This window comes from Perognathus longimembris, chromosome 17 (genome assembly GCF_023159225.1).
Source record: "Perognathus longimembris pacificus isolate PPM17 chromosome 17, ASM2315922v1, whole genome shotgun sequence".
Taxonomy (NCBI): Eukaryota; Metazoa; Chordata; class Mammalia; order Rodentia; family Heteromyidae; genus Perognathus; species Perognathus longimembris.
Window position 1 is genome coordinate 54250580 of NC_063177.1, and position 14221 is coordinate 54264800.

General features: G+C 66.8%; 1 protein-coding gene across 1 annotated transcript; it reads left to right on the plus strand.

Annotated features, from left to right (window-relative positions):
- The first annotated feature begins 743 nt into the window (after window positions 1-743).
- On the plus strand, window positions 744-10404 carry Engase (endo-beta-N-acetylglucosaminidase). The gene is given in 16 exon segments (XM_048366535.1): window positions 744-895; window positions 897-994; window positions 2744-2823; window positions 3006-3207; window positions 4134-4282; window positions 4777-4934; window positions 6093-6241; window positions 6488-6653; window positions 7376-7479; window positions 7773-7881; window positions 8020-8210; window positions 8727-8872; window positions 9285-9393; window positions 9595-9715; window positions 9846-10113; window positions 10116-10404. Coding segments are annotated over 16 exon segments (2223 nt in total). The 5' UTR covers window positions 744-865; the 3' UTR covers window positions 10259-10404.
- The last annotated feature ends 3817 nt before the right edge of the window (window positions 10405-14221 follow it).

Genomic DNA, 14221 nt, shown 5'->3' on the forward strand with positions numbered 1-14221 from the left:
AGAGTGTTGTCCAGCAGAGGTTCAATGGCCATCCACCGTGCAGAAGGACAGTTCTGTTTCTAGATATCCTATCTGAAGATCAGATGCTTTTCTGAGTCCCTATCGTCTTGCTTCTCCTGTTCATTAGTAGAACACAATCCTTGGCACTTGTGGGTATTGACATCAAAACAAGAAGCAGATCTCACCTTTTCCGGAACATGATCATTTACTAGGCGCTGGCAGGACAGCATTGCCAGTCTGGGGGATGGCTTTCTGGACGGGCGGGACGTCTGAACTGCGTCTTCAGGAGGCGTTCAGGAGGTGGAGATGGGAGGTGGGCATCCACCTGGGAGGAACAGACTGGCCAAGGTGCCGCGAACGTTAGGGGTGGACATTCATTCTCCTTGCCCACCTGGGCAGTCCTGGTCTCCTTTCACCATTTACTGACTTGGTAATCTCTAGCAGATGGTTTCAGCTCTCAGGAATGAACTTCCAATTGCTAGGAAAGGAGTTGGCTGAGGGCAGAGCTTGAGTAAGCAGTTAGGGGCCGTTTGGAGACTCCTGGGACCCTGGGACTCAACACCCACCAGGCCCCGCCCCTCTCCCGGGCCCCGCTCCCGCTCCCCACACTGCAGAACCGAGTCCACGCCCTCTCCAGGCCCCGCCCCTCCTCCAGGCCCCGCCCCCGGCCCCGCCCCCACCATGCGTGACTATAAAGTCGCGTCCTGCTCGCTCGGGAGCCCGAGTGGACTTCTTCCCCGGGCCGCTGCGCTGCGCTGCGCACTCCTCATTGGCCGAGGACGGCGGCAGGGGGCGGGCCCTGACCTGCAATTGGCTCTCGGAGCCGGTGACGCGGCGCCCGAGCAGCGGGCGGGCTAGGACTGTCATGGAGGCCCCGGCAATGCTCACCCCGGGCGGCCGCGCGGCGGCAGCAGCGGCCGGGACTCGCGGCCCCGGAGGCCGGGACGCAGGACGGGCCGGAGCAGCGACCAAGGGGGCGGCGGCCGGGACGCAGGTGGGTCGGGCGGAGGTCGTCCCGGCGGCCGTGCGGGCGGGTCCCCCGGGCGCAGCACGGGAAGCACGGCCACCTCCGCGCGACCGGCTCGCCGTGGGCTCCCGCCGTCCCCGCGCCCTGCCCGGCCACGTGGGAGCCACCGACGTCGCCCTCCACCCCATGACGGGCTGCAGGCCTGACCGCGCCCCCGGCCCCCTTTCCCGGCGGGCGGACCCCGGACGCCGGCAGGGGCGGGGCGGCCACGGACAGGGGGGTGGCGTCCAGCCCGGGGGTCAGGGCGGCCACCTGGGGGTCGGAGCGGCCCTGACAGAGGGGGTGGCGTCCAGCCCGGGGATCAGGGCGTCCAGCCCCCGGGTCAAGGCGGCCGCAGACAGAGGGTGTGATGCCCAGCCCGGGACACAGAGCGGCCACGGACATCCCCTGTAACAGGGGACATTTACCCATCCGGTAACCCTGGCCAGTCGCTCCTGGGGACAAAGTTAGGAGCACCAACCTGCTCTCTTTGAACCCAAAGTGGTCAGTCTGCTGGGTGACTCAGAGGGCACCCCAGTGAAATCTGGCTGATGAGAAAGCTAGTTTTGGCTGGCAGGAATGACAGGTGACAAAGGTGGCCAGCCAGGGTCGTTCTGAGAGGCCCACTGGGACATAGCCACAGGGGAAGGAAATCGTCAGGAAACAGGCTCTGGACCCGGGAGGGACCAGGATCGTTTAGAACCCAACTTTGACTTGTCCCCTCCTCCCACCTACCCCACTGGTTCTTCCAGTCTCCGTCCCAGAGGTCCTGGGTCCTGACCCAGATAGATACTGGGCTCACAGGTGTCATGGCAGGCCTGGTGTTGGAAGGAGTAGCCCCAGGCAGTGGAAGACTTAGAGAAGTAGAGAAGTCAGCTTCCATTTCTCTGGTCCCTACTGCAGCTTTTTCTCACTACCTGGAAAATAGTAACCAAAAAAAAAAAAATGCTGTTTAGCTTGTACAAGGGGCTCACGCTTATAATTCTAGCTACTGAAGATGCTGAGATCTGGAGGATCATGGTTCAAAACCACCCGGGGTGGAAAACATCCGCAATACTCTGTCTCCACTTAACCAGCAAAAAGCTTGCCTGTAGGCATGACTCAAGTGGTAGAGCACTCCCAGAACAAGCAAGCTGAACAGGCCCCGAGTTCAAACTCCACTAATATAAAATAAAATAAATAACCAGCACACACACACACACACACACACACACACACACACACACACAGCTGGGAAGCATGGCTCAGCAGTGGAGCCCTGCCTAACAAATGTGAGGCAGAGTTCAAACTCCAGTACTGCCAGAAAAACAACCCCAAATCAAAACCTGTTTGATTTAATGTACCAAAGGTACCCTTTCCTCCTATGTATCCATCCACAAACGTGAGTAGTTCGTCACTGTTCTGTGAAATACCCTTAGTGGAAAGAACACGTGACCTGCTCTGTCAGGACCTGACACCTTGTTAGTATTTCAGTAGTCCTTGCCTCTTGACTTCACGTACCTGTGAAGTGTCTCTCTTGGGCCTTCGGTGTGGGATTTGGCTCTTTGGGTTGGCATTAGTGCCCAGATGGAAGCTGAGCCCTGGTGACTGACAAAGGGGACCTGAGGGGTCCGCGGCTGTCCTCCTCCGCTTCAGCGTGGGCTCCAGCACCTGGTTTGTTGAAAATGGTGTAAGTCGTGTCCAGGCGGCCCCTCGCCATTTGCTTCCTTTTATTTAATACGTGTATTCTTTGCTTAGAATTAAAGAAGACCAGGAAGAGGAAGGAGCAGAAGCAGTCTTTCGGGAAGTGGTCAGTTTCTCCGCAGATCCTTTGCCAGGTGAGATAGTCAGGTGTTAGCAGGTGGGGTACCAAGTGACCTCTCTAGGCCTGCTCTCGGGCTTCTGTCCGGGGCGGCCTCCAGCACCCCCCACCCCCCCTCCAGCTCTCTGTGCGTCACTGTCAAAGTGGTTCCCCAAGCCCCTCATTCTGTGGTTTCTCACCTTTCCCTCCTCGGACCAGCTAGATATTATGACAAGGACACCGCCAGGCCCATCAGTTTTTACTTGTCCTCCCTGGAGGAGCTCCTGGCCTGGACGCCCCTCATGGAGGACAGCTTCAACGTGGCCCTGGAGCCCCTGCAGCGCCGCCAGCCTCCCCTGAGTGGCCCCAGGCCCCGCACCCTGCTGTGCCATGACATGATGGGCGGGTACCTGGAGGACAGGTGAGCACGCCCCCAACCTTGAGATCTTGGCCCTGTTGTAGGGAGCGGTGGGGGATGGCGCTCTGTGGTGGAAAGACCCCTGGACGGGGATCCATGCCCGTTCCAACTGGGCTCTGCCCTTCCCAGGAGAAGAACCCGGGCCTAGTTAAGCTTTGTCTGCCAGGAGCAGGGATCAGGTGGCGTCTTCTGTCTCGTTCAGCTGCACAGTCTTCTCTTGGTCCACCTGCCTCCACCTCAGATCTGGTGGATGGGGGGGACACAGCCGGGAGCCCCTCCCTCAGATCTGGTGGATGGGGGGGGACACAGCCAGCAGTCCCTGCCTCAGATCTGATGGATGGGGGGGACACAGCCGGGAGCCCCCGCCTCAGATCTGATGGATGGGGGGGACACAGCCGGGAGCCCCTTCCTCAGATCTGGTGGATGGGGAGACACAGCCAGCAGTCCCTGCCTCTGGCTCGGCACAGCTCTTCCCCTCGGGGCTGCCTTGCCCGGCCTCTTGGCTTCGGCTTCGGGCCACAGTGTGGTTCTGCTCCTTTCCCACTCCCAGCCACGAGAAACGTCCATCAAGCATTGGCTGTGGTAACGGCGAGGAGGCTCGAGGCGGAGCTGGCCATCAGGGTCCACGCCGGGGGGGCGGGGGGGCAGCCTGACGTTCACAGGCCGGAGAACGGACCCTGGGGCACCTCTGACCTCCCTGCCCAGAGCAGAAGGTGGAGGCAGAAGCGCTGCTTCTCCTTCACCTGCTCAGAGAGCTGCACGCGCCCCGGGGAAAGGCCCTCCCCCCGGCTGCTCCCGCTTCTCCCTCCTGCCCCGTGGCAGGTTCGCCATCCACGCCAGTGGCCAGAACTGAAGAGAGACCCCAGTCAGGGACACGCGTTCCCTGCCGTCTCCGAGTCCTCCTGTCTCCCTCCTCGCACCTCTCCCAGGTTCATCCAGGGCGCCTCGGTGCAGACCCCCTACTCCTTCTACCACTGGCAGTACGTGGACATCTTCGTGTACTTCAGCCATCACACAGTCACCATCCCCCCGGTGGGCTGGACCAATGCTGCCCACAAACACGGCGTCAGCGTGCTGGGTAAGAGCCCGGCCGTCGGCACTCCTGCCGGGGACCCAGTGATGGGGAGGAGGGGGAGGTTCCAGGGTTTGGGACCCGAGTCCTCCCTTCCTGGAGAGGAACAGAAGGAACTGTGTGCAGCCACGGACCACTTGCTGTGGCGGTGACTAGCACAGCAGCTCTGCGGGCTGGGATGGGATTCGGCGGCAGTGTGCTTACCTAGCAGCGTGACACACACACACACAGGGATAGAAACCGACCACTCTGGGTACCCGTCGAGTCCCCTGGACACTTAGATGGTGACTGGCCAGTCCGGTGCCTCTATCGCTTCGCCCCAATTCACACTGTCACTGGGTTGATGGACCCCACACCACTGCAGGGCCACCCCAGCGTGTCCCCCCTCCCCCCCATGACTCAAGTGGGGTCCGAGAGTCGGAACACTCAGGAGGCTTGCAGCGGGTCCCTCGCTGGCCGGAGCGCTGCTCCCGTCCGACCTCGGCCTCCCCTCCTCACAGGGACTTTCATCACCGAGTGGAAGGAGGGTGGGCGGCTCTGCGAAGCCTTCCTGGCCGGGGACCAGCGCTCCTACCAGGCCGTGGCCGACCAGCTGGTGCAGATCGCTCAGTTCTTTCGTTTTGATGGCTGGCTGATCAACATCGAGAACTCACTGAGTGTGAGCACGGCCTCTGTCCCCCTCCTCCACGCTCCGCCCCCCTCCCCCCACCTCCTGTCCCCACTCCCCGTCCCCCCTCCTCCACGCTTGGACCCCCTCCCCTAACTCCCGCCCCCTTTTCACCATGCTCGGCCCCCCTTCCCCCACCTCCCATGCCCCCTCCTCTATGCCCGGCTCCTGTCCCCCTCCATTGTCCCGCCATTCACTCTTTCTGTGCGCGGCCCCCTCGCCCCCAGGCCTCAGCTCACAAGAGCGTGAGGCTCCAGCTCTGCTGCCTGTGCATGCACCTTGCGCTGGGAAGCCTCCCCGATTCCCCAGAGCTCGCTCAGCCGCGCCCCTCTCCCTGCTTGGCACTCCCCCCCCTCCCACCCGTCTCCCTCAGCCACGCCCCTCTCCCTGCTCGGCACACCCCCGTCTCCCTCGGCCGCGCCCCTCTCCCTGCTCGGCGCTCCCCCCGTCTCCCTCAGCTGTGCTCCGCTCCCTGCTCGGCGCTCCCCCCGTCTTCCTCGGCCGCGCCCCTCTCCCTGCTCGGTGCTCCCCCCGTCTTCCTCGGCCGTGCCCCTCTCCCTGCTCGGTGCTCCCCCCGTCTTCCTCGGCCGTGCCCCTCTCCCTGCTCGGCGCTCCCCCCCGTCTCCCTCAGCCACGCCCCTCTCCCTGCTCGGTGCTCCCCCCGTCTCCCTCAGCCACGCCCCTCTCCCTGCTCGGCGCTCCCCCCGTCTCCCTCAGCCACGCCCCTCTCCCTGCTCGGTGCTCCCCCCGTCTCCCTCGGCTGCGCCCCTCTCCCTGCTCGGTGCTCCCCCTGTCTCCCTCAGCTGTGCTCCACTCCCTGCTCGGCGCTCCCCCCGTCTTCCTCGGCCGCACCCCTCTGCCTGCTTGGCGCTCCCCCCCCCCCGTCTCCCTTGGCTGCGCCCCTCTCCCTGCTCGGCGCTCCCCTCGTCTCCGACTCTGCCTTGGGCCGGATGTGGCAGCCTTTCCCCAGCCACCCTCTCCTTCCAGAACATTTTCTCTCTTCCTGACTTGCGGGCCGCGTCCTTTCTCTCCCGGCTGGCCCTGCTCCTGGAGGCCGTGGGGTTTGAGGGGCTCGGGGGGAGTCGGCGCCTCTGTCCTGGCTCACGGGCCCGCCCTCCCGAGGGCCTGACTCTCCCTCCCGTCCTCCAGCCGGCCGCGGTGGGAAACGCGCCCGCTTTCCTCCGCTACCTGACCTCCCAGCTGCACCGGCAGGTCCCCGGGGGCCTGGTGCTGTGGTACGACAGCGTGGTGCAGAGCGGGCAGCTCAAATGGCAGGATGAGCTCAACGAGCACAACCGGTGAGGCTCCCGGCCCGTCCGTCCCACAGGGGCGTCCTGTGCGGGCCTGCGCCGGGTGGATGGGGCGGGGGGGGGGGGCCCCCGGCTTCCCCACACTCCTCATCGTGGGTGGGGACTGGGCGTAGCTCCGCCCTTTGGAAGAGCACGCCAGCCTCGGCGGCCCGGCCTGTCCTGCCGAGCCGGGAGCTGCCTGGTCCCCGGCCTGCCGTCCTGGGCCTCATGGGTGTCTGTCCCCACCCCCCCCAGGGTCTTCTTCGACGCCTGCGACGGCTTCTTCACCAACTACAACTGGCGGGAGGAGCACCTGGTGCGGATGCTGGCGCTGGTTGGGGAGCGCCTGGCCGACGTGTACGTGGGCGTGGATGTGTTCGCGCGGGGGAAGGTGGTCGGAGGCCGCTTTGACACAGATAAGGTGGGTGTCGCCGTCGTGCCAGGGCTGGGGCCCGTGGCTTCCTGCCCTCCGTGGGCTCCTTTCCTTGCGGGCCTTCCACGGCCCCGAGGGGGAAGAAGGTGGGGCTGTTCTCAGCGTGGGGGACTCAGCCCCCCGGGACACAGCCTTTCCTGCGAGTCTGTGTGTGTCCAGGGCAGGGCCCCGGCTTCCTTGCTGACCCTCCAGCGCGGGGCGGCGTAGCCAAGGCTGGGGCGGGGGGGGGGAGGGGTGCGCTGCCTCTCAGGGAAGCCACTCCACGTGAGCCTGTGGGGGCCAGTGGGGGCCCGTGGGGCTCCCCCGCCTGCCGCTCCAGCAGTGAGGAAGGACGATGCCAGTCCACCTACCTGTGAGGGAAGAGTGGGGTCTTGTGTCAGCCATGGGTCTTGCCCTTTCCTGTGCTGTGTTGCCCCTGCCCCGCCCCAGCTCAGGGAGGTTTTCCGTCTTACGGATGCACTCGCTGGGTAGATGAATGCGCTGACTAGTGAGGCAGTGGGAGGTGTTTGAGGAGGAGGTGAGCTGGACCACCCCCCCACCCCCCAGCTGCCCGCACCCTCTTCCTGCCTCTCTAGCGCTCTCTCCTGGCCGGCCTGCGGAAGGACGGGAAGAGCCCCGCGCTAGGAGGGAGGGGTGCGAGCTGGCTGGCGGGCAGGCGGGCCGGTGCGGGGCGGCTTGGACCGGGCACCTCCGTGGCTTGTGTCTCCTAGTCGCTGGAGCTGATCCGGAAGCACGGCTTCTCCGCAGCTCTGTTTGCCCCTGGCTGGGTGTATGAGTGTCTGGAGAAGAGGGATTTCCTCCAGAACCAGGACAAGTGAGGCTGCTGGGCTAGGGCTTCCCCTGGGCTCGTGGGGGGGGGGGAGGGGTGCAGGTGGGTGGAGGCCCGGGGGCAGGAGGGGCAGGGGTGGGGGTCTGCAGCCGCCCCCTGCCGCTGGCATGTCTGGCCTCTTGGTGGCTGGGGAGTGCTGGTTCTCCTGGAAGGCCTCTTGGGGGGCGAGGTGGACCTGGGGTGATGAACTCAAGTCTGAGGGGTGCTGAGAGGCCCCGTCACGCAGGCTGAGCTGCGGCCCCCTCTCCACTGCCCCCCCCCCCCCGTGTCACCGGCAGGTTCTGGGGCCTGCTGGAGCGCTACCTGCCCACCCACAGCATCTGCTCCCTGCCCCTTGCCACCTCCTTCTGCCTGGGCATGGGGACGAGGCGGGTCTGCTACGGCCAGGTGTGTGGGTCTCGGGCCTCCGCCGGGATGGGTGGGAGGGAGCTGTGGGGAGAGTGGCGGCGGTCTCACCTGCCCCCAGCCCCCAGGCCCCCCTGCTCTGGGGCCTCCGCCTTCTCATCACCCCCCCCCTTCCTTCAGGAGCAGGTGGTGGGGCCCTGGTACCACCCGAGCGCCCAGGAGATGCAGCCCCTTGTCGGTGAGCATAAGTTGGCCGGGCACAGCCGGGGCTGGGTGAAGACGCACTGCTGCCTGGCTGACGCCTGGCATGGCGGCAGCTCCCTGCTCATCCGGGGGGTGATCCCGCCGGAGGTCGGCAGCGTGGCCGTGAGGTGGGTGAGTGACTGGGTGCAGCATGTGGGCCTCCGGCCACCCCTATTGTGGGCAGTGGGGCAGAAGAGTACATAACGGGGGCAGAGGAGGGAGGTTGGGGCAGGGGACGGGGCAGAGGATGGGGCAGGGGCAGAGGCAAGACAAGACAGGGCAGAGGACAGAGGCAGAAGGACAGTTTCATGGAAGCGTGGCTGAAGCACGGAGCACAGACCCCCCCGCAGCCCCGCCCAGGAGTCCCGTGGCGGTGCCGGCTCGTGGCGTGCGGCGTGGGGCAGCGCGTGGCGTGGGCTTTGTCACCCTGAAGACCGAGGCATCCCCGCTGCAGCCCGGGCCATCGGCGTGGCTGTCCCTAGTGGCGCGTGCCGGCGGGGTCAGGTGGCGTTCCGGGGCGTGGCTCCTCAGCCGCATAGGGTTGGGCGTGGGACCCGGCCGGGAGGCTTGGGGCCCAGTCTGGAGTGAGCTCGGCTTCTCGGCTTCCCTCCTCCTCCTCGGCTCACACGGAGTTTCTTCTCCAGGTTGTTTTCCCTGCAGGTCCCCGTGCCGCCCAAGACTTTCCTGTCCATGGTGTACAAGCTCGAGGGGTCTTCAGACGTCAAGGTGGCTTTGGAACTGACCACGGGGGACGCCGGGTGTGCCATTGACAACATCTCTGTGCTGAGCGGTGAGGGCTCGGTACCGGGGAGGTGGGGAAGGGAAGCTTGCAGGCCCTGGCGGTGGGGGAGGGTGGGAGCTGGTGTGGACGGGGTCAGTGGAGTCGGGGCAGTGTGAGGACTTCCTGCTCAGCCAGCCTCGAGCCCCTGCCAGGCAGGGACGGGCCCCTGGGTGAGCGGGCAGTGGGCCTCCGGCTAGGTGTGGGCCTCTGGCTAGCTGTGGGCCTCCGGCCGGCAGTGGCCTGTAAGTTGGGGGAGGGGAGGGCGGTGTGGGAGAGGGAGGCTGGCCAGTCCCAGGCCCTTGTGCCGTCCGTGCCCCGCTGAGGCCCTTCCTGGTCCTCAGACATCTGCGACCCCGGGCTTCCCCGCTCCCCTCCCGTGCTTTCCTCTGGGAGTCTCCTCTCACGCCCGCTTCCTCTGCAGCGGAGACTGGCTCAAGGCACCGGCCCCGGCCCCTCCGGGTGCCCCCCGCCAAGCTGGCCAGGTGGGTGGGGCGCTGCGGGCAGCAGCTCCAGGGAGGCTGGATCCAGCGGTGAGTCCCAGGGCGGCCACACGGGAGTGCTGGGAGGCGTGGGCTCCCCTTGGGGAACTTCCAGTGCCAGGGGGCCGGCAGGGCCTAGAGGCTCTGACCCCCCCAGGTGTAGAGCCGAGGCCCAGGCCCGGCCCTCGAGCACTCGAACTGCTGCTGGGGTCTCCCGCCAGAGTGCACCCCACACCTTTGTGTCTCCCCCAGCTGCTATGAGGTGAACCTGCGCCAGTGCCTCCTCCGGGACCTCTTCGTGAACTTCTCCCGGCCCCGGGGCGGCGGTGGCGGGGAGGAGGAGAGCTTCGTCTGTCGCCTGGGGGAGATCCAGGTGCGTTGCGTCTTTGCCCGAGGGGAGAGGGGGAGGCTGGGGTGGGGGGGCGGGGCCCGGGCCGCGAGGGGGCGGGGCTGGCTCCCTCCTGCGCGCGTCCCGCCGTCTGAGCCCCCCCCCCTCCTGGCAGGTGGTGGATGCCGACAGCCTGCTGGCCCCGCTGCCGCGGGTGCGGGACGTCACGGTCTCACAGGTCCGCTGGCTGCCGCCCGCCTCCGGCCCCGAGGGCCTCCCGGCCGGGCTCAGGCTCGGCTGCACCCTGCACTGGTCCTACCCCCTCCGCCAAGCCCGGGGCTTCCGCATCCACTGGTGGCAGAGGACCAGGGCGGCTTCTCCCGACGGGGGTCCTCCCGGCCCGGAGAAGCCCACGTTCCTGGGCCTGGCTTTTGCCAACCAGTACGGGTGGCGGACTTGCTGGTGGCGGCCGCGGGGCCGGGGCAGGATGGCCGGGTGGAGCTCCTGGTGGAGCCCGTCCCCAGGGAAGGCTTCGTGGTGCCTCAGGCCGAGTGGGGCCGGGCGGCCCTGATCTACTCCGCTCCCTAGTCCTGGGCCCCAAAGCCCAGCGCCTCCTCACCTCGGACCGCTTTCCGCCTGACTCGGGGCCCAGCCACGCGAGATCCCCGCCACGGGACGCCGGCTGCCCGGAAAACCCATCTCCAGGCCTTGCCTGTGGCTCCCTGCTTGGCCGCAGGGCCGGGCTTGCGGCGGGAGTTCTGCACGCTTTCTCCACCCCCGCTTCCCCGGGAGGAAGCCCCCGGGGAGGGGCCGCAGGGCTCCCCGAGAATCCCATGACGGGTGCTCTGTGATAGGCCCGGAGGTGCCTGTGCTGCTGGGCGGCCTGCTGTTCCAGCGACATCAGGCCAGTGGAAGCCCTGAGGAGACGCAGCAGCCCCGGGGCGGGCAGGGGCGGCAGCAAGGACGGCACCGGGGCGGCCAGGGCGGCCAGTGCGTCACAGCCCCCGCCCCCCCCCCCCCCCCCCCCCGCCGCAGACACCTGGCCAGCAGCGGCTTGGGCGCCCCCGCCCACTGCCTTCCCCTGCCCCCCTTCCCGTCCCCCCTCCTGCCCCCCATGGCCTCTGTGGAGGCCCTGCTGAGTCCTGGTGGCACGGGGCCTCCGGCACCCCCCTCCCCCCAGTGTCGTGTGGGGTGAGGTGATCGTGGGCAGGGTCACACGGGCTCAGCCCTCCCGTCTACGCCCCATGCCCCCAGGTGTGCTGACCCCACCCGGAGGCCGCCCTTGCGGGCCAGGCCGCGGGACACCCCGCAGCGCGGGCTCCGGCGGCCAGGTGCTAAGGCGGCCGTGTGCAGGGGAGGGCGCACTGGGTTTGCCAGAGAGGGCTTTGCGCCCAGCCCGGAGCCCGGAGCCTCCGCCAGGCTCTGCCCCGCCCACCGTCCCCGCGTTCCCTGGAAACAGCCCCGCTCCCCTCCAGCATGGCGCCGCCCCCGGGGGGGGGGGGGACACAGGGGCTGCTGAGCCCGGGGGTGGGGGGGGGAGGCCCCGGCTCCTTCAGCCCTGCGGTGGCCGGCAGGTGTCACCGCACCAGCCACCGTCTCCGCCGCCGTCTCAGAGCTTCGGCTCTTCTGCTCAAACCTGCCCCCCCCCCGAGCCCCAAGGGCAGGGCGGGCCCCGCGTGAGTGCCCGCTTCCTTTGTCTCAGGATGCCTGTGTCCCAGTGCCAGCGCCTCCAAATGCTTTCTGCAGAGGAGGGGAAATTTATAGTGGCAATTATTTCCTCACAGTCTGGTGATCAAGCAATTAGAAGGCAAGGGGCCTAGCGGAGCGTGGCGTGCGGCCGAGAGCGGGGCCCCCCGTCCCGGCGGGGCGGGCTCCAGTGCGGGGAAATTAATCTGCCAGCGTTTAAGCCCGCGCCCTCTGGTGGGTGTGATTACTCTGAAATAAATTACCCGACGCGGGGAGAAACGAGAACCTGAGTCTGGTGACATGTGGCTCACGGCCTTACCCCTGCCCCCCTCCCCCCACCCCGTCCTTAGGTGCTTGGTGTGGGTCCTGCCGCTCTCCTGGGGGCTCAGCCTGCCCCCATCCAGCCACCCCCACCTCCCCGGGGGAGGGAAGGGGGGGAGGCTCAGGCTGCCCGGGGGTGGAGAAGAGCATGTACCTCGAAGCAGTGCAACCTGGCACTGTGGTATGACCCCGTGCCCTGTCCCGCGGAGGCCCAGGAGAGACCACGGCCACAAGAGCCTACCGTCTGGGGTTACGTTCTTACCAGAGGGTGTTCCACATCCCCCCCCCCCCAGGCTTTGGTGCCCCCAACCCCGTGCCTGGAGCTGCCAAGTCAGAAAGAGCATTCCTGGCTTGAAGAAAGAAATCTTTATTAATAATCTTAATAATAATAATACTGTTGGTTTGAATGATCACACCTTGGAAGCATACAGAATGGTAAGAAAGGAAGCCTGGGGCTCGGCTGCAGTCCTGGGGTGGGGATGGGCCGGGGGGGGGGGGCTGAGCTGCTGCAGGAAAAGGGTCCGAGACAGCAGAAGGCGAGGGGCTCTGTACAGAGGACAGAGCCGGAGGCAGGCGCGGGGCTGTGTACAACGCGAGTAGAAAAGGAGGTTTCCATTTCCATAGCTTCGGTAGCTGATGCGGAATATAAAGTGAGGTGTGGGGTTTTGTTTCTGTATTTAGTTGTAAGGTTCATGAGACAGCGGAGCCGTGTCGGGAGCCCATGATGTCGTGAAGTTTCTGCTGCAGCCCCCCCCCCCCGCCTTGCCGGGGGCCCCCGCCTGCCTCCCGGCACCTGCTCCCCCCACTCCCCGGGGGCCGGCTGCTGCCCGGTGCGGGAACAGCGGCCTCCCAGAGGAGCGGGGCCCACCCAGGCCCCCTCACCCTCAGCCAGAGCACCGCCACGTCCACCCGTGAGGTGCTGCTGGCCTGTCCACCGCTCCCCGGCCCCCCACAGGTCCGCAGGGCCTCCTCCGGGAAGGGAGACGGTGGCTAAGGGCGCGTCCTCTGCCGACGGGCTTCCTTCGCTCACTCGGGGGGAGGGGGTGAGCAGGGTGCGGGGGCCCTGGAGTTCCGGAGCCTCGTCAGCCCTTTGCGTTGGAGGAGGACCCCAGGGCTGCTGGTTGGATGGCCGAGGGCCCGGGCCCGGGTGGCCCACGCCGCAGCCCCGGGGACAAGGCCCCTCCCCGCCCCACCCCCTCCGGGGCGCGGCCGCCGGGCCACGCCCCTTCCCCTCCTGCCCAGCGGGGCTGCTGACCCTGAGTCCTGGGAGTGGGGGTGGGAGAGGAAGACTGGATACGAAGCCCCCCGCCGGCCACGCGGCCCGGCCCGGCCCCTCCGTCTCTTCCCCGCGCCCTGCGGCGCGCGCTCCCTCGGTGCAGCGGGTGCCCGGCGAGGACCTGGACGCGGTGGGATGCCTCTTGGTTTGGTTAGTTTTGTTGTTGTTGCTTGGATCTTTAGAACATCTTTTTTTTTGTTGTTGTTTTGTTTTTTTGTTTTGTGATTTTTTTTGTTTTTTTTTTTGTTTTTTGTTTTGTGTTTGCCCTTCACGGTCCGGGAAGGAAACGGTGGAAGGTTTCACTACAACAGAAACAGAAAGGCAGGACTTGCAGCGTCTCTCCGGAGCCGCCGCAGGGGCGGGAGGGGCGGGTGGCCGGCCACAGCCTGGCCTGGAGTCCCACCGTCCCCCGCGCCAGGCTTCTGCCACCCCGCCGGCTGGTGCGAGCGAGCTAGGCCTGCAGCCAGGCCCTCCTCTGGGCGGGGCGGGGCGCGACTGGCTCTGGGGGGGAGAGCCATAGCCAGTCTGGATGCGGGGTGGGGGTGGGGGGGGGCTAGCCAGATGACGGGACCGGGCAGTGGGCAGGGCCTGGTCAAGAGGGGCCAGGGCCAGCTCGGGCTGAGCGGAGAGGGGGCCACACCCTGTGTGAACGCCCCGCCCCGCGGACCCCTCGGGAGTGGGCTGCCCCTCCCCCATGTGTGCCTGGGGCCCCGCATGGGGGGGGCAGCTGTTCAGGCCCCCTCCTCCTGCCCTCTGGGGCTCTGTGAAGCAGGGCCGGGCCGGACGGGCTCCCACAGGCCGCAGAGCTCCGCTCCCCTCTAGCTTGGGCTGCTGCAGCTCTGGGGGGGGCGGAGAGGGCCACCCCCCACCCCACCCCCCTCCCATTTGCTGGAATGGACATTGGTATAAAGGCACCTGGGGCGGGGGGGGGCCGTCTCTTCCCACACTCCCAATTCTCACAATGACTCCCCCCCTCTCCCCCCCCCCCCACCAGCAGTTTGCACATCAACAGCACATTTGTGACAACCAGGGCAGGAAACATCGTCAATAAAATTTAATCAGCGATATGAGCTTTGGCCGAGGGGGGGCTGGGGGGAGGGTCGAGGTGGCTACCGCCCCGGGCAGAGCCCCTCGCCGCCCCCGCCCGCCCCATCGATCGATCGCTGGGCACTGAGGTGTCCGGCCGGGCCGGAGCCCGCCCCGCTGTGTGTGTGTATACCATACCTGAAGAGGCTCAGGAAGCACACCAACAAATCAAGATAGGAAAC